Below are 20558 nucleotides of genomic sequence, written 5' to 3' on the forward strand. Positions count from 1 at the left end.
GTAGTTGCTGTAATTCGCAGAGAAGAATCAACTTGTTTAATCATAACCTTACTAGTTCTTTCATTTCAGGCAGGTGTTAACCAGCTTGCAGATTTAGTGGGTGTCAGACTCGCTCTTGGTATGTTATTTCAGTTGTTGAAATAGAAACTGATTTGGATATTTCCATTCCAAAGCAGTGAAGCAAGTTTAATATGTCATGCAGCATTCTCAAGGAATCAAGGTCAGAAGACGAAGTGCAACAGGAACATGGCAAAATGAGGTTCTTTTTACATAAACTTTCTCCACTAAATGTCACCGTATACTAAAACATTTTGTTCTCTTATAACTTATTTGAATAATCATTGATTTCCATCCACAGACTTTGTATTCCATAAGAGATAAAGAGAAGTTATTAGTGACAAGTCTTTGTTATATAAACTGTGGATGACACCAGTAGATAAATTGATCATTGGATTCAAATGGTTAGACAAGGTTGCTTAAAGAGTAAGTAGTTATCAGAAAAGTTTGCTTATGAAAATAAATTTAGAACTGTTATTAATATAGTATAGGAGGAATTAATTTGTAATCTTATTATAATAATTGTATTTAATTTCATGTTACAGTGTGCTTCGAAAGGATGAATTGTTTAAGACAAGGAAGTCCCAACATAACAAGCTATAGCTCTAGTTGGAGCTCTTATATGTAATTTTAGCTGATTTTTAAGTATTTTTAGAAACTTGAAAGAATATTTCTTCGAATATGTAATCAATTAGGATTTCTAACTTGAAGAATCCACTAAAAGACGATTTATTTATTCTTTTAGGATTTTACGTTAGAAATTTGGTTGTAATTGTTTTTTTTTGTTTTTTTTTTTNTACCGTATGTCCTTTATTATTGCAGCAGTTTATAATCTCTTTTGTTGTATTCACAATGTACATGGCTAACTGAAATCATTTCAAAATAAAGACATCATGTTATCAATTAAAATCAATTAGAATGCAAAATTATTGAAGAAATTTGCCAGACATAAAAGTGCATCATATTGGTTGAATTTTACAGCAAGATGACACACTGTTTCTCCCTCTTTTGTCAGGTACTGGAAGGAAGTGGGAGAACTTAACATGAATTCTTCAAGGATTATTGGAACTTTGCCATGTATGGCTGCCAAGTGCAATGGGGTATAACCTTTGTCATTGTATTGCAGAGCAAGGCCTTGGTCAAGCCTCAAAAACAATCTTGTTATCTCCAAGTATCCTCTGCTACAAGCACAGTGCAACGGAGAATATCCATTCTTGTTGCTCTTTCGAGCAAAATTTGGCCGCACCTCCAATATATTCTGAACAATGTCTGCAACATAATGCACTTAAATGAGTTCAGAAAAACAAGTTGATCAGCTCCAACTTTTGTTCCAGAGTAAAAATGAATACAGTTATTACCTGTGTGCCCCATTGCTGCGGCAACATGTAGAGCATTTAGATCAATCCCATCTTCTTCAAAGTCCATCAGCCAAGACTGATTCATCATGAGCTTCACCACATCAAGATGCCCGTCTGCAAGCTATGAAAAATGCACTTTCATTTTCATAGTTAAGCTTAGTAGCTATCCACGGCTTAGTCTCCAAGAGCGGCATTAATGCATCTGCTCTACCTTGTCGACAAGCTTCTTGTTCACAGTTTCAACAATTTCAGGATGCAACTCAATGATGTCCTTCACCAATTTGAAGTGCCTGAACCTCGAGGCAAGGTGCAACACGGTGCTCAAGTGATAATCAGTTGTCTGTTCCAGAATTCCTTCATTGTCTTGAACTAAATTGTCGAAGGCACCTCTATCATTGTTGGCAATTGCCTCATAAAGCCTTGAATCCATTTCCTTTTCTTGACTGTCTTGCGTGAAGTAATGTTGAAGAAGTTATTACATATATATACTATTGCTATCAATCCGTTAATGAGCTGTAATCCTGCAACACTTGATTGACTCTACTTTATGGTCAACTTTCTACATTCCTCAAGTACTATTGTTAGTTCAGGGAAGAAAATTTCAGAGTAAAAATGAGAAGTTGAAAATGAAGGAGACGGCAAGAATTTTAGGGATTTTTCTCTCTGCATTTCTTTCATTGAACAGAGCAATGTATATACAAACTTACGTCACTGTTTTACCTACCGCAGTAAAATAAAATATTACAAATACACTTTAGCAAAAATATGCACCAAGTCTAAGTCTCAACTAAACATGACATAAAGTCTTCACTTGATTGGCCTGATAGCTGCTCCACAACCACTGCAGTTATAACAAAAACATAAACTGAAACTTTGGCTCCAAAAATCAGGTTTGAATATCCAACCGGAAGTTGTCCCATTTCCAACAGGTTATCACCTACATCATCAACTATGCGTGTACGAAAGTATCCTTATGATATTTCATGTTATTAATTAGGTTCTTTCCAGGAACTCCTCTTCTTCACAAATTCATAATTCTTGCAGGCTTCAAGTTTCCTGTTAGCAAATAAAGCTCCAGCTATTGGAAAGAAGTTGACTTAAACAACTATGGAAAGAAAAACAGGTGCTATCCATCTTCTGAAATGGTAGCTAGGCTCGTTAGGAAAAACAGACTTCTGGCGGTGGGAAGTGAACAAGACAATCTTGGAATGACATACAGTTAGGCATGAATTGTTTATGAGCTGTTTTTGAAGATCCTTTTCTCATCCAGATTTGAGAAGGATCTTTTACAGTCAAAACTGCAATAGTATACCTTTCTTTTTTCACTTCTTGCTTTGAAAATGAATGGTTTTATAAGAACCATAAATGAAAAGAGAAACCTTAAGAGAAGTCTACAAAGAAAGATGCCATTGGCGCTTCGAGATTCCTTTTTTATTCGAAGTAGATGACAATATTCTACCATAACCTATTTATGCGTTTTTGTTTGTTGCCTTAAACTGGCGATAAGAGAAGAGAAACTTTTGAACTTTTATGGTCTTTTGGTTTGATAGTGAGACAAAACTCCTTTTAACTAACTCTACTTGCTGTGTTAGTCTAATGGGATTTTACTTCTCTTGTGATAGAGTGGAATATTGGAATGTGTTTGGTTGCTGCATAAATATGGGGAAAATATGTGTTTGGTTTTCGTTTTGAAGGGTTAAAATGTTTTTAATTTCAACATGGGAGATTTCGATAAACGATTTCTGTGACATTGTTTTTTATTTTGTGCTCAATTAGAATTTATATGGCTTACAGTTTGTGAATACTTTGGATTGTGTAACATTGTTGTAAAAGATTGTTTACTTCCTTTTCAATTGTTGAGTTACAGGTTCTTGAAAGAAAATGGCATCATCTTTTACTACAACATCCTCTGTTGCATCCCTTATGATTCGTGTCACGCCCCCTCCCGCCTATTCTCTATCTTGTCAGATTTGGTTGCTCTGAGGGACTCAAGATCGCAAGAGGAGGGTGAATTTTTTTAAAACAGTTTACAAAACTTTAATGACAAAAGTGCAACTAGAAATATAATTCTGAAGAATAATACTACACATACATCATTCCCATACAATATTTCTTATACAACATTATGTGGCAAGATATAATTGGCTAATTTAAAGTTAAAATTAAATTTTCATCCAATCACATCTTACCACATAATGTTGTATGAGAAATGTTGTATGAAAATGATGTATGTGTAGTATTACTCAATTCTGAAAGTGTTAGCATTAAAAATCAGTTTACAAAAACATTGTATCAGAGTGCTTTTAAATGTACAAACATTATGCCAATGAATATGCGTTTGTGGGCCAACCGAAAGCGTGTAACATGCGCCCCATGTACCTTATATGCAAACCTGTGGAAAAAACAAAAACAGTGAGCTAGGAAACCTAGTGAATAAGTAAATATTGTTTACGAAAATAGCTTTATCATTAAAATCAGCATGTGAAAAGTCTATTTGCTTGTCATACAACACCATAAACGCTCATGCAATGATGCAACAATAACCAAATATAATTTCAAATATCGTGAAACCTTAAATCGTACCAACTCATGTCAAACACAATAATCCACATCTTTATACCAGATTTTCGAATGCCATGGGTTGCCATATCAATTTTACCTAAACCGATACACCCATCACCAAAACGAAGTATATAATCGTCTCAACTCATGCCAGACACAATAATCTACACCCTTGCACCAGATTTTCGAATACGATGGGTTGCCATTTCAAATTTGCCTTTTTAATTCAATGAAGCCTAACAATTTAAATAACCCCAACAGCCCAACAATTAACTGGGCCTTAAAGTAATAATAAGTCGGCCCACTATAACAATAAAACCCAAACCAATTTAATCTGGGCCTACTTTAATTTAGACCAGCCCACCATACTTATTAGTCCACTAATTCAATTAAGTTCATCAACTCCATTAAGCCCTTCAACACAAATTAAATTAGAATCTTGTTATAATTTAATATCCAGCCCATATCTCCATTCTCCAACCTCAATCAAACCGAACCCAAACTCCTTTCCATAGAACCAACCACAACACATATTAAACACTATCCTACACCCCCAATTTCAGCATTCAAACACAAAGGACAAGGCAACAAGTTTCCAATACATGACTATACACATTCCAACCGAGTGCATGCCAATATAATCTAATAAAATAACATGTTTCATTTTTAAGTAAAACTTCCCACCATCTACAAATGTGATGTCCAACCGCACCTAACTCCTATTTATATTATTAACTTCACCTCTTTTAAACACTAATTCCATCGTTGCTTTTTAAGATGTAACCATATACATACACTTCTCACAATATATAACACATTACATTGTGAATGTTTAGAGAAAATAGTCAATTCAAGTCTTGTAAAATGTTGAGACAACCAAAAATATAGTAAGGCTAATATGAATGATGCATGGGAATTTCCAAAATAAAAAGAAATTCTTGAAAACATTTCATGCTTTTCAATCAAATTAATCTTTCTCTCAACAACCTAACTCTCTCCACTCATGCAAACACCATTTCCAATCCACAAATCACCACCAATATTTTTCAATTAAACTCAGCCGAATTCTAAATATAACAGCATTGTTTAGCAACTTCTCAATGTACCCATATGTTCATATTAATTAATTAATCCCACCATATGTCAAGTGTCAGACATCTTTTTGCTTCTATATGCTTAATTTCAAAGAAACCAAAGGTGGGCATGTATAAGGCTAGGTAAAATTATAAATTAATTTGATTTATGCATACCTCAAGTTTTTTTTATCAGCTTTAAAACTAGAATAATACAAGATTTAGTGCAAAATAAATCAATACAAATTGAGATTATATACAATAATTTATATTTGCACAACTACTCTCAAAACCAAAATCAGTATTATTTATTGAATATGAATGAACTTTAGCCAAATTCATTAATTACGTGCCTCTACTTCACACTCAATTAAGTAAATTAGATTATCTTGTTGGCCACTAATCTCAGTAATTTGTAAGTTGTGATGAATTTATTATTTATTATTTATTTTGGTACATCTTTGTTAAGTATTTTTGGACTTTTGTGAAACGAGATGAAAGAGATTTAGAACACTGGTATCACGATAATTAAGTATCAGAAACAATTTCTTGATTTATAAAACTGATTACTTCCATTTTCCTGAAATTTCAGTAGAAAGTGAAAAAGATAACCTTTAAATATAGTTAATTGATTAGGTGATAAGAATAATGTAAAATTTTATATTAAATTATCAATTATGTATAAAATAATAAAACTTTTGTTAAGTTATCAATTAGGGGACAACAAGTAAAAAAAAAAAAAAAAAAAAAAAATGCTGAGGTAAGAGGAGATTTAATTGCAAAGTAAAATGTGATCTACTACTAACAAAAAAACTTTTTTTCCCTCCCCTTTCTCCACATCTGTCAATCGGCAACCCCAAAACCTTTATAAATCTAAAAATTTTAACTAACTCAACTTGCTTTGTTAGTCTAATGGGTTTACTTCTCTTGTGTAGAGTGAATATTGGAATGTGTTTTGGTTGCGTGCGAAAATATGGAAAAAATGTGTTTTGGTTTCGTTTTGAAGGGTTAAAATGTTTTTAATTTCAACATGGAGAGTTTCGATAAATGGTTTCTGTACAATGTTTCTGATTTTGTGGTCAGTCAAAATTATATGGCTTACAGTTTGTGAATACTTTGGATTGTGTAACATCGTTGTAAAAGATTGTTTACTCCCTTTTTAATTGTTGAGTTACAGGTTCTTGAAAGAAAATATCTTTTACTACAACTCCTCTGTTACATCCCTTATGAGTTGTAAATAACAGAAAACGCATCTGATGAAGCAAATGCCCAATTGATGTCTGGTTCAACTTGGTGAGCTGACGTGAGATCTACATTTCTATTTCATACTAGATGTTATTGATAGTATAATAACTGTACTTAAATCGGTCATTTGATTTGACTACTATCATGACTGTTAAAGAAAAATATGATAATCGTGATGTACTAGTGATAATCCAGTCTTGTACCTGGCAATGGGGTGATTTGTAGAGCAAGGTCTTAGTCAACCCTTAAACAATCGCCCTCTGCTATAGGCACATGCAATCTAAAAATCCAGTCTTGTTGGTTTTTTGACAAAATCCGGCCCCACCTCTAGTGTGTTCTAAACAAATTCTACATCATAAGCCACTCAATTGAAATCAACAAAAAATTGATGAGCATTACCACATCAACATGCCTCTTTCTGTAAGCTCTGTCTCTAAGAACGGCATTCCCACATCATTGATGACAAATTTCATGAATGCAACATTTCAGGATGCACTCAATGATATCATGAACGAGTTACCCGCCTGAACCTTAAGGCAAGGTGCAACAACGTATTCAACTGATAATCAGTTCTTTGTACTGAATTCCTTCGTTGTCTTGAACTAATTGCCAAGGGCACCTTTATCATTATTGGCAATTGCCTCAAAAGGAAAAAGCCTTCCATTTTCTTTCCTTAATTGTCTATGCATTCTAATGCTTAAAAAACTCTTGAAAACCAGTAAAATTGTACCAATTTGGGATGTGAAGTACTGTTTGAGAAGTTACATAGTGTTATTCTTGTACACACTCTTTCTATCATCCACGGATGACCTATAAGCCTGTAACACTTGAGAGATCTAGTTTATAGTCAAATTTATACTCCAGGAATATTGTGGATATGAAAGTATCCACATCTTTTATTCTTCACGGAATTCATCAGGTTTATGGTGTTTATTAATCCTTTTTTAGGGGGTAAAAAGTTGCAACAAGCCTTTTGAATGAAGTTCAATGTTGTGTGGAAGAAGATGATCAATTTTGAGTAGAGTTAAATTTTGACGCTTTCGAGTAAGGCTAACTCAAAATTCTTTATTTACAACAGAAGTGTAGAACTAGTTGAATCAACAGATATATAGGTACCAGTGTGTGTGTAATCAATGGAATCTTAAATAGAACGCATCAACACATTAAAAACAATCATTTTCCTTCAAGGGATTATCATTCAAATAATTTTAGCATACTTAAAACAACAACACCAATCTAAACTCTTTGAAAAACTAGTTTTACAAAATACCATCTACATACTAACAAAATCAAATCAGCAGCGCTTTTGTCCCTCATGGTCTCCCAATCGTTTAAACGCGCACCCAAACCCTTAATTTCATTTGTTTTTTTTTTTTTTTTTTTTTTTTTTTTTTTCCCCAAAAAGCTCAAATGACTCAAGTTAGATTTTGAAATGTTTGAGAGAATGATAATGTTTAATTAGTTTTTATATAAGAGGTGTTTTTGTTAAATCAAAAGGTGTTGATTAATATGGTTTAAGGTTTCAAAGTGAAATTATTTTTGTTTTGGCCCAAATGATATAATCTAATTCCATTTTGGGCTATAATAATTTTAACCATACATTTATTGCTGATTCATGGGTGTTTCAAAAACAAATTAAGCTTAATATAATAATTTTCTTTTTCTGTTAATTGAAAGAAATTAAAAAACAAAAAAATTTTGGTTGTCACCTATAAAAGATTACTCTTAATCAGAGCCTGTACTAGTTCAGGTTAATTGAAAAATTAATTAGTAATAACACTCGCTGTGCTTTATTACATGGAAAGAATAATAATTTCATAATTTGAAAATATCTTTTAGAATTTTACAATTACAATTTCTAACATGAAGAATCCATTAATAGACAATTTATTTATTTTTTAGAATTTTAGGTTAGAAATTTGGCTGTAATTTTTTCTTTTTGTAGATTCTTCAAGTGAAAATCTTGATCAAAAATTAAAAAATAAATAAAATAAAGATGTACGCATTAGAAAATTTCATTCCTTTATAAAATGCAATATAACTTGTAACAAAGTTTATATTTGAAGGCCTTTTGTTAAATTTGATGCTGGGTCTTGGTACACTCATTTAGGCCCATCAATACCCCTACACAGATTAGAGAAGTCCATTAATTTCATTTCCAATGCATATGCTTAAATAAGTCCCACAAACAAGTGATGAAGAAAATCCTTTTCAAAAACTCAATCAATTAGGTTTAGGTGTCAAAAGTAGAATAATAGAATTAATTAATCTGACTTTAAGTCAATGCATATATAACAAAAATTAATGAACAATAGGGCCTATGTCACATAATAATTACACAATTTATTGATAGGAATTAGTTGTTAGTGTTATTCCATTCATATCAGCTTTGTCACATACTTTTTTAATTATGGGGTACTCCTTTGCCCTATTAATTAATTAATCCCACCATATATGCAAGTGTCACACATCTTTTTCTTTTATATGATTAATTTCAAAGAAACCGAAGGTGGCCATGTATAAGGCTTGGTGAAATTATAAATTAATTTGATTTATGCATACCATCAGTGTTTTTTTCTTTATCAGCTTTAAAACTAGAATAATACAAGATTTAGTGTAAAATAAATCAATACAAATTGAGTTTATATACAAAATTTATATTTGTAGAATTACTCTTAAAACTAAATCAATGCTATTTATTGAAAATGAATGAACTTTAGCCAAATTCATTAATTATGTGCTTTTAGTTACAACTAAATTATGTCATTGGATCATCTTGTTTGCCAAGTAATTGGCAAGTTGTGATGATTTATTTATTTTTTGGTACACCTTTTGTTAAAGTATTTTTGGACTTTTGTGAAACGGGGTGAAAGTGATTTAGAACATTGATATCACAACATATATAAAGTATTAGGAGCTAATTTCTTGATATTATAAAACTCAATTTCTTGAGTAAATTGACAAATGTGAGTGAGACTGACAGAATAGTACTTTCTAATAATAAAAACTCTTTATTTTGAACCTATATTCCGATACGAATAGAGAAAGGGAGGGGATAATTAAGGATAATGAAGCAGTTCTTGAAGCCTTAAAATTACCTCCAAATTTAGAAATATCAAGAATATATTACTACAGAGACTTCACGCTTGCCCCCAACTGGATGACATCTTTAACAAAATTGAAATTTCTCCAATTCAGAGCTGTAGAAGAATGGGAATGCCGGATTCAAGAGAAGGAAGCAGAAAAAATATTTCAATCATGCCATGTCTTGCTTCCTTGAGATTGTTTCGGTCCTCCAAGTTGAAGGCAATACCAGATCAGCTTCTTCAAAGGAAAACACTGAATAAATTCGATATCCAGCAATGTCCTATTTTAAAAGAGCGATGCAGACCCGTGATGTACAGGTGATTTCTTCTTTCACTCCTTCATAAAAATTTTATATCTAATTCCAAAAGCATATAATATTTAAGATCAAGACATCAATTTAAATCTTTAGATAATTATGCCTCCGTAATTTCTCTTCTTTCATTCTAATTAGTTGTTATTATAAACATTTTAGATCATAATACGCATTACATTGTCTAAAAAGTCAATTTTCTTTTGTAAGCTCTTTGGGAAGTTTGGCAGTTATCTGTCGGGCACCATTTTCTTTAATCAGGTTATACAATTAATGGCGCCAAAGATTTTCAGGCTGTGTAAAACACTTACAACTGTACAGTATTCCGAATCAAACTTTAACTTTGAAATGTGCAAAAACAATAAATCAAATTGGCTGAGTACGATTCTGCCACACTTTATGATTTTTACCTACTTTCTATCTAGAAAGAAGTTTAATATGATAAAATGCTGAATATCAGCCGCTATTTGTGCAAGCATAAGCAGAAACTTATCCTGTCATATCAAATTCTTCAAATCTGGTATTGGCAAGTATCAATATTTTCTTGGATGGTTTAAGTATGATGTTGAAATTGGAGTATGAAACCAGTTGATTGGCATCGGCATTTTATATAGTCTTTCATCCTTTATTTTAAACCCACACGATAATGAAATAGTTAATGATACATGGGCCGGTTCATCTTAGAGGAACATAAATTTATGTGTCAGAGTGGACACTAGATTATCACCAACTGGAGAAGAGAAGATGTTTTCCAATAACATCTTTTATTTCTTTTAATTGTGTCAGCTGTGGTACGGTTTTCTTAAAAAGCTCTGTTTTATTTTGATTGTCTTAGGAAAGGTTGATAAGCCCAAATAAAATATATTTTTCTGTCAGGTGGAGAGAAGTCAGAAGCAGAGCATATATCTACAACCAAATTTTGCTAAATTGACCTTACTTTCTATATGGAAAGAAGTTTAATATAAAAAATGTTGAATTCTTGCCGCTACTTATACTGGCATAAGCAGAAATTTATTCCATATTGTCAAATTTTTTCAAATCTGGTATTGGCAAGAATCAATTGCTTTCTTGGGTGATTTATGTCTGATGTTGAATGTGAAGTATGAAACCAGGTAATTGGCCATTGGCATTATATACAGTCTATCATCTTTCATTAATTTCAAACTCACCTGATAATGAAATAAATTTATTTTAGATTATTGGATAAGGGTACACCCATGATGGGTTACCCCAAGCGACGTGTATTGTGTGAAACGGGTCAGTCAAACCCGGTCAACACCCGACGAAAAGTCAACAGGTCAACTCGAGTCAGGATAGACCCGATTTAGTGTGAAACGGGTTGACCCAACCCGTATTGTGTGTGAACACGTGGCGCGCGTGTGGGCGCGTGGGGCTCCTGTCGGCGTGTTGCCACTTCTAGACGGTGCGTGGGGGCGCGTGGCTGCTCCTACCGGTGCGTGGGGGTGCGTGAAGTATTCTAAATTTTTTTTCTTTTACTGTAAAGAATAAAAATGCATACTTGGTATATTGTTATGAGTCTAATTTTGTTATTGAACTATAAACACGTGTATTATTTATCAAATATAGGCAACCTTTATTTGATAAATAAATAGTTTTTTTTTGTATTTGTTANCAATTATGTTTTACTTTTATGTAAAGATAGAACATAATTATGAATACAACGGATATTTTTTTTGTAAATGAGATTGTTAGAAAAATGTGATAAGTAATCTAGGGTATTGCATACAACATACAACCTGAGTTTCACAATTCGAGAAGTTATATATTCCTAACAGATATATGACTAACGTGCTCTCGAAGTATGCATGGTCACACGACATATTTACTAAGGTATGAACCTTAAAGAAGCATAGAGAGAGATAGTCCCATCATGTGTGAGTGGGAGATATTGGATAAGGGTACACCCATGATGGGTTACCCCAAGCGACGTGTATGGAATGAAATTGCCAAATGCAGTTTCTCTCTAACCGCTACATATAAAAGAAAAATTTCTTTCTTTTACACTAACACTGTCACTCTCAAAAAACGCAAAAAGAAAATACGCTCTCTCTCTCTAGAATTTGGAAAACGGAAATACAATTCGTGGTTTTTCTTCCAGATTACTTTTGTTGCTTCAGAGATAAGGAAAGGAGGTATTTATGCTGTGTAAATTCATTGTAGTTCATTTATATACAAATGTGATTGCAATGGTGACTATGATCTTGGGATTATGTTAGGATATATGTTATTCTATTTAATTTCCAACACAGATTGACATAAATTTATCTGTTGGAGCAGATAACAGACAATCATCAACCAAAGTAGAGAAGAGGATGTTTAGTAACATCTTTTATTTCTGTTGTCTCTGTGAGTTCTGGTTCGGTTTTCTTCAAAAACTCTGTTGTATCTTGATTTTCCCAGAACTAAGGTGTTTTGAAAGGTTTATAATACCAAATAACACTTAATTTTCTATCAGGTGGAAAAAAAGAAATATTTTCAGAAGCAGAGCATTTTTCTGTCACCAAACTTGGAGCTCTACTTAAAATTCTGTCATTGGCTTATTCCTACAGCTGAATCCTTTATGCGGCTTGTTAGATAGCTTGTCCGTTTACATTAAATTTTCTCAGCGAAATCCTTTGAATTTTGATGGTTCAATGAGGTTTGAATTTGATTATATTAATATTATAAACATATTTTTTTTCTTACTGAGCCCATTGTATGTTTGTTCTTGCGCGGTAAAGCAAGATAGTCATTAAAAATTTCTTGAACAATCAAGGTCATAAGTGTAGGAACTTGGCAGAATGAGGTTCTTTATGCATATTTTTTCTCTTAATCACCTATCTTAGTTCTGGTTCGTTTTCCTCTTAAGCTCATTGAGAAGTGTAAGAAGCTGATCAAAGAGAGGCAAGAGCTGCAATTAAATTGCTAGAGTATGCCCAAAAAATAGAAGAAGAAGAGTAACAATTATAATATGTGTGTTTCATTATATTGTATGCCTATACAAAGATCTATTTATACAGAAAATGAATTATAAACTAGGAAATACAATATTGCACCTTAATGGTGAGATTACATGTAATCAACCTATTAATTAATAAAGAATAATTCAGTAAATCAAACCTTAATCCCAGCTTGCCATATTGCTCATTGATGATATTTACTTTCCATATTACATGTGGTTTGTAGATGTTGAAAACACCAAGCTTGCCAAGCAAATATGAATGATGCTAACTGCATAGTGGCTTTGTGAATATGTCTGTTGGTTGTTCAAAGGTGCGAATATGCATGGTCTTGATTATTCCTTCTTGAATCTTATCCCTAATGAAGTGACAATCAATCTCAATGTGTTTTGTCCTTTTATGGAAAACAGGGTTTGTTGTTATGTTGTTTGCGGCTTTATTGTCACAATATAGAATGATAGGTTTTCCTGCTTGAGCTCTTAAATCCTCTAATAACCCAAGGATCCAAGTGATTTCACATGTGGCCTTTCCCATAGTTCTATATTCTGCTTCTGTTGAGGAAAAAGATATTGTCGACTGTTTTTTCATCTTCCAAGAAATTAGAGATCCACCAAACTTTGTACAAAAACCAGTAAGAAATTTCCTCGTCATTGGACATGTAGCCCAATTAGAGTCACAATACGTTGTCATGTTCAGATTTTCATCCCGAGGTAAGAGGAGTCCTAGGCCAGTGAACCCTTTCAAATACTTGAGTACTTTTATTGCAGCATCCATATGAGATTGTTTTGGTCCATGCATGAATTAACTGAGGATGTGGACAGCATAACTGATGCCTAGACGTGTCATGGTGAGATAGATTAACTGCCCCACAAGTCTTTAATAATTGGAGGGATCTTTTAGCGGTGGACCAGTCTCTAAGGTTGAAGTTGCTTTGTCTTGCTTCCTTGAGATTGTTTCGGTGCTCCAAGTTAAAGGCAATAACAGATCAGCTTCTTCAAGAGACAACATTGAATAAATTGGATATTCAGCAATGTCCTATTCTAAAAGAGCGATGCAAAGAGGGAACAGGAGACTACTGGCCCAAGATCTCTCAAATTCCAAACCTCTTCCTTCCTTGAAAATTTGAGGCCATCCTTAAGTTTTCAAAAGGGCAGTAGACCGGTGATGTATAGGTGATTTCTTCTTTCACTCCTTTATAAAATTTTTATATTTAATTCCAAAAGCATATAATATTTAAGATCAAGTTGATAAGCCCAAATAAAATATATGATTTTGTCTGGTAGAGGGAAGAAAATATTTCTCAAGCAGAGCATATATCTACAACCAAACTTGGAGCTTTGAAATTTACTTAAATTGTTGTCATTGGCTTATTCGTATGGTCGAATCCTGTATGCGGCTTGGTAGATAACTTCTCCATTTACATTATACCACTCAGTAAATGAGGTTTGCATATGCCTATATTGATGTCAAAAAACTTTTTAGTCTTAGTAAGAAAACCAGGTAATTGGCCATTGGCATTGTACACAGTCTATCATCTTTCATTAATTTCAAACTCACTTGATAAGGAAATAAATTTATTTCATATTGACATAAATTTATTTGTTGGAGTGGATAGCAGACAGTCATCAACCAAAGTAGAGAAGAGGATTTTCAGTAACATCTTTGATTTTTTTTTTATCTGTTTGAGTTTTGGTTCGGTTTTCTTCAAAAGCTCTGTTGTATCTTGATTTACCTAGAAATAAGGTCTTTTGAAAGGTCTATAATTGCGAATAACACTTAATTTTCTATTAGGTGGAGGAAAGAAATATTTTCGGAAGCAGAGCATTTTTCTGTCACCAAACTTGGAGCTCTACTTAAAATTCTGTCATTGGCTTATTCCTATAGCTGAATCCTTTATGCAGCTTGTTAGATAGTGTAAGTTTTAAAAGATTACCAAGTGATTAAACCTTATGTGGAATGGGTTGTTTGTTCAAAATTTTAGAGCATATGAGTTTTGAGAGACACAAGAAAAACATACATCAAAGCAAGTAAAAAGCACACCCATTTTTACATGGTTCGGCATCATGCCTACATCCATGGGACCAAGTCCAGAGGAAGCAAATTCACTATGAAGTACTTATGAGTTCATATATAAAGCAAGATAACCAAAGTTTCGAACCGGTCGTCACAGTCACAAAATTAAACCTAAATACCGTTGTTAGTGGTAAGCAGGATCGAATCCACAGAGAGCAAGACTAACAACCTAATGTATATTTGAGTAACGGAAATGAAATTGGCAATTTGATTAATTAAACTAAACAAACTAAATGCAAATAATAAAAGCGTGAAATTAAAACTAATGAAGACTTTATAATAAAAACGTTGCCGCTACGGTTTTGGTTTGACACGAGACCAACTCTCATAATTCTCCTCCACCCTCTACGATCCCCTAAACCTACAAGGCAAGGTAAATCAATGAAATTGTTTGCTGACACTCTAGGTATAATCTATCATGTCTCACCCGATCACTCAAGTTCGATTGGTTAAAGACTATCATTAAATGTCGATAAACGCTACAAGACAATACCATTACTTGGTACACGATTAACAAATACAATTTGTCAACACGTATTTTCCAATCAACCAACTTCACAATAAACGCAACAACAGTAGAAATGAAATTAAATCCGAACACAACTCAATTACAATCGATGCGAAGTAATGAAAAACAATATTCATCATTTAATTATCTCAAACCAACATTTATCATTCAGCAAGTTTTATGAAAACATTTAATCACAATGGACAACAATATTCATCACAAATTATGCCCAAACCATATTAAAGTATCGAAATCAAACATGAAACGAAAACAAATATAATTCGAAACACAACACTACCAAATTTCCTACAATCAGGCTCATCCAACAAGTTGAGAGCTGATGAGGAGAGTCGTGGAGTCAATCTCGATCTCGCCTATGCTGTAATAGACAACCGGGAACTTAGCCGCTTATGGTGGTGTTGACGGAGGCTGAAGCGGTGGAAACGAAGCTGATCATGGCGGAAAGGAAGTAACCAACAACGATATGATGTGAAGAAGGGGCAAAAACGACTAACAGACAACTCGGAATACAAACAGTTGCACTCGTCAAAAAACGTTAATTTTCTGACGGGTCTTCCAGAAAATGGTGGCGGAAATGGGATTCGAAGGTATCGATGGAAAGCTCAGGTGATGGGGAGTTCAGATCAGGTCCTGGGGAGATGCAAGGTCACCGAAAAGGGGAGAGATCGCGGCTGGAAGGTGAAGAGGCGCGACGGCAGGATGGCGGATTCTGGCTATTTTGGCGGCAGCTGAAGCTTGGAATGGATAGATCCGGCTGTGGTGAAGGAAGATCATCCACCAGGGAGATGAAACATCATTGGAGTTCAGCGAAAAATGCCGAAATCAAGGCTGGAATGCGAAGAGTCGCGACGGCAAAAGCTTGATCGTGGTGGCGTTAACGGTTGATGAAGATCGGTGCAAATGGAAGATGAAAGGTCGTCGAAGATCGCCGGAAATGGGAGAGGAAGAGTCACCGTAAAAACTGTGGATGGGTGTCGGCGCTGCCGGATTTCGACGCTTTATCTTCTTTTTATACAAAAAGTGAAAAATATCACTTTGGTCCCTACATGATTAAAAAGTGACAAAATCAACCCTTATAAATATGACAGCTTACCCCCTAAACAGCATAAATGAGACAAAATCACCTCTAATCCATAAACCAAAACCTAATATCAACTCATACCCTTTCCAAAATCATTCCAAACATATTAAATTCATAAGAAAAATATTAGGAAGCGATTTTCATGAATAAAATCCTAAATTCTTTAATTATCTCAATATGATTTCATCTTAATCACACATAGGGTCTTTTTATCACCAAAATAAAGTCACTTTCACGACTCTAACACAAAGTTACAAAAACACTCCTTGTTTTCCACACGACAACTCTATCTTCTTTGGTTGAACTTCAAGTCCTCACAACAAGCTTCACGATGCACAACATCACCATGTTGAAATTGAGCTCCTCTCAAGTTTCAACAACAAAGACAGATCTTCAGGCCAACAACTTACACACAAGCACTCATCAGGTTGCAAGCACATCACACAAGGACAAGAGGAGAGGGTAATTATAAGTTTACCAAAACATAATAAGAAACCTTAACCAAAACGAATACCTTAAAGAGTATTCAGAGAGGAAAGCAAATGGTAGATTTCTTGAAGAAGATGCCAGAAATGTAAAACTCAGAGAATAATCGAGAGAAAAACTAATTAAAACTGAATCTATGCATTTCATTTATTGATTTGTGTTACAATCAAAAGCCCCTTTTTATACAGTGAGCTTACAAGAGAGAGTTTACAAAGAGAAGAGAGAACTAATGAAGACTGAAGATTGAAGGCAGTAACACGATTCAGCTGAAGAGAAAGACTGCAGATTACTGAAACGACATCGTTTCAGTAATATTACAAAGAAACCCCACATCTTTTGACAGTTGGCAGTTTAGTACTTTGTATTCTAACATTCCCCCTTGAGCTGGACTGAGTGTGCTTTGAGCATGTTACCAGTTTGTTTTGCCCATATATTGACATTCCCTCTTAAACTGGGTTATATTTCTGTGCTTCCTTCCCTTCAATTTAGCTTCAAACAGAAATTGCAACCAAAAAAAAAAACTGCTCCTCAACACAACTCCTCAAACTGGACTACTCTGCAAATGGTTGAAGCCTCTTGTTTTCTTCCAGCAACTTATAACATCAACTTCATTTTACAGCTTTAGAATTGCTTATACTCAATACAACTTCAGATCTGCACCAAAAAAAAAAAAAAAAAAAAAAAAAAAAACTGCATTTCATTTTTCAGCATTTTTCTTATCAGATTTCTTCCAGCAACACAAACTGCATTTTTCTTATCAGATTTCTTCCAGCAACACAAACTGCATTTTTTTTGCATTTTTCTTACCAGATTTCTTCCAGCAACACAAACTGCATTTTTTTTTCTGCACTTTTCTTATCAGATTTCAGATTTCTTCCAGCAACACAAACTGCATTTTTTTTCTGCACTTTTTTTATCAGATTTCAGATTTCTTCCAGCAACACAAACTGCATTTTTTTTTTCCTTATCAGATTTCTTCCAGCAACACAAACTAATCCAACCACAACACAAACTTTTCCAACTAAACTTCACAAATCTGCAAACTCATAAATCTGCAGCTACTCAACACAAACTTCACCAACTACATTCAACACAAATACGTAAACTGCCACACAAAACTTCATCAACTACACAAATTTGTAAGCAGTATTTCACACAAACAATCCTGCAATCTCACAAAACTTCAAATTTTAACAAATGCTCCAGTTTTAACAATGCTGCAACCCAAATTCTTCAGCATGAAAACTGTAAGCTGTAGCATAAAAGCTGCACCCTGTGAACTACAACAGTAACATAAACAGTAGACAAATTGCATTTGTAAAAAAAAAAAATCTGTTTCAGTTATATGTTTGTTTCAGTTATATGTTTTCTTAGCTTACAACATTCAAGCTTTTTCTGAGTTCTGTAAACTGAGCAACTGATAGTGCTTTTGTTAAGAGGTCAGCTATTTGAAGCTTGGAAGGGACATACTGTATGTGCAGTTTTTTCGCAAGAACTTGCTCTCTAATATAGTGAGCATCAATCTCTATGTGTTTGGTTCATGCATGAAACACCGGATTAGCTGCCAAGGCCCCATCACTCACATTGTCACACCAAATAACAGGAGTGCCATTAATTTGTAAACCCAACTCAGTGAACAAACTCTGAAGCCATGCAATTTCTGTGGCTGTATGGGCCAAAGCTCTATACTCAGCCTCTGTAGAAGAAAGAGCCACAACCTTTTGTTTGCTAGAACTCCACTGGATCAAGTTTGGTCTCATGTAAACACAATAACCACTTGTAGACCGTCGGTCCTCTAGATTGCTGCCCCAATCAGCATCAGCATAACGCTCAACTTTTAAAGTATTGGCTGGTTTAAAATGTAACCCATAGTGTTTTGTTCCCTTAATATACCTTAATATTCTTTTGCAAGCCTGCCACTGAAGTTCTGTAGGGGCTTGCAAGAACTGACTCAGTTTATTGACAGGGAAACTAATGTCTGGTCTTGTAAGAGTTAAGTATTAAAGGGCTCCTATGGTGCTGCGATAAAGGCTTGGGTTAGCAAAAAGTCACTATCAGTAGAGCAAAGTTTTGTGCCCACAGCCATGGGTGTAGAGCAGGCATGACAGTCCAGCATTTTGGTTTTAGACAGTAGATTTGAAACATATTTGCTTTGCTTCAAATGGATACCAGTTGTTGTTCTAGTTGCCTCTAACCCCAAAAAATATTGTAAAGAGCCAAGAGTCTTAAGATAGAACTCATCATTAAGGTCTTTCATGAGTTGAGTGATAAAACACTTATCTGATCCAGTAATCAGAATATCATCCACATAAACAAGTACATAGATGAAAAATGAGTTGTGACAAAGCACAAACAGGCTAGAATCAAAAACTGAATTTTGGAACCCTTTGTGATATAAGGCAGCCTTCAACTTATCAAATTAAGCTCTTAGAGCTTGTTTAAGTCCATACAAAGCTTTATTTAACTTGTAAACATAGGAAGGCCTAGTAGGATCTTCAAAACCAATAGGTTGACTCATGTAAACTTCTTCATTTACATTTACTTGCTGAACATCCCACCCATTTGTGATAACTAAGGTACGGATTATCCTAATGGTAGATGGCTTGATAACTGGGCTAAAGGTTTCAAAGTAATATAGGCCAAGAGTTTGTTGAAAACCCTTAGCAACAAGTCTAGCTTTGTACTTTTGCAAGGAACCATCAGCATTGTATTTTGTTCTAAAAACACACTTGTTGCCTACAATATTTTTATCAGGAAGAGGAGTGACAAGAATCCATGTGTCATTTTTCATTAATGCATCAAATTCACTTTGCATTGCCCCTTTCCACTTAGCACTATGAAGGGCTTCAAACACAGTATTTGGTTCAGGAACAACAGCAGTGATTTCTGAATTGAGGGCTGTGGAAACACTGTGTTAAAAGGAGCAGCTACTGCTTTGGATCTTGTAGTCATGGGGTGTGTGTTTAAGGTTGAGGTAGATGGTTTCAAAGTCATACAATCAGTAGAATTCTTTAGTGATGTGAGATCAACCTCAAGTGAGCATGAAGGTAAACCAGGACATGTAGAAAGGGCAAGTAAATGAAAGGCTGAATCGGTAGAATGGTTTGAATTTGTAGGCTAGAGTGTGGAACTGTTTGAACCAGTAGGCTGATGTGTGGAATTGTTTGAACCAGTAGGCCGATGTGTTGAATTATTTGATTATGATGACTTAGTTAAAGATGTAGGCTGGTGTGTGGAGGTATTTGATGATGATGACTTAGTTAAAAATGGAGGCTGGTATGATGTGAAATCAACTTCAATGTTAAAGGTTGGTAATGATTGGTTTAGGTAAGCAGGTTGATGTGAATCTATGGTTACTGATTCAAACTATGTTGAACCATAAACAGGTAGAGAAGTGTTATGTGTAGGTAGAGGAGTGTTATGTGTAGTATGTGATTTTGTTGAGTTAGTCCCAACTACTGTAGTTAAAAAAATCAGACTTACCTGAGGGATTTGTTACAGTAGAAGGATCTTTAGAAGGCCTTTGTGGAGACTCAGGAGAAGGTACAGATGTGAATGGAAAAGGTAGAGATGTATTGGTTAAAGACTAATTTTGAGAGGACTCAAAACTAGATTCAGAATCAGATTTAGGAACAGACTGAGAACAAAAATTGTTAAAGGAGAAAGGAAACTCTAATTCATCACCCAAAAACCCTTAAGCTTTCATAGACAGGAGATATTTTAAATAACATTTGGTA

General features: G+C 34.2%; 1 protein-coding gene across 1 annotated transcript; it reads right to left on the bottom strand.

Annotated features, from left to right (window-relative positions):
* Positions 1–970: 970 nt before the first annotated feature.
* Positions 971–1845, bottom strand: LOC116116904 (ankyrin repeat-containing protein BDA1-like). The gene is made up of 3 exons (XM_031402940.1): positions 1627–1845; positions 1416–1536; positions 971–1326 (listed from the first exon to the last, which is right to left on the bottom strand). The coding sequence occupies exons 1-3, from the start codon at positions 1843–1845 to the stop codon at positions 971–973; spliced, it is 696 nt and encodes a 231-aa protein (XP_031258800.1).
* Between the last annotated feature and the right edge of the window lie 18713 nt (positions 1846–20558).

The sequence above is a fragment of the Pistacia vera genome, unplaced genomic scaffold, assembly GCF_008641045.1.
Source record: "Pistacia vera cultivar Batoury unplaced genomic scaffold, PisVer_v2 Contig788, whole genome shotgun sequence".
NCBI lineage: Eukaryota > Viridiplantae > Streptophyta > Magnoliopsida > Sapindales > Anacardiaceae > Pistacia > Pistacia vera.

What these genes read in the sequence shown, in the direction of transcription:
- LOC116116904 (XM_031402940.1), bottom strand. Translation starts at nt 1,845, where the DNA reads ATGGATTCAAGGCTTTATGAGGCAATTGCCAACAATGATAGAGGTGCC. An exon ending in ACAAGAAGCTTGTCGACAAG is followed by an intron (nt 1,537 to 1,626) that starts GTAGAGCAGATG and finishes CATTTTTCATAG; the next exon opens with CTTGCAGACGGGCATCTTGA. An exon ending in CGCAGCAATGGGGCACACAG is followed by an intron (nt 1,327 to 1,415) that starts GTAATAACTGTA and finishes ATTATGTTGCAG; the next exon opens with ACATTGTTCAGAATATATTG.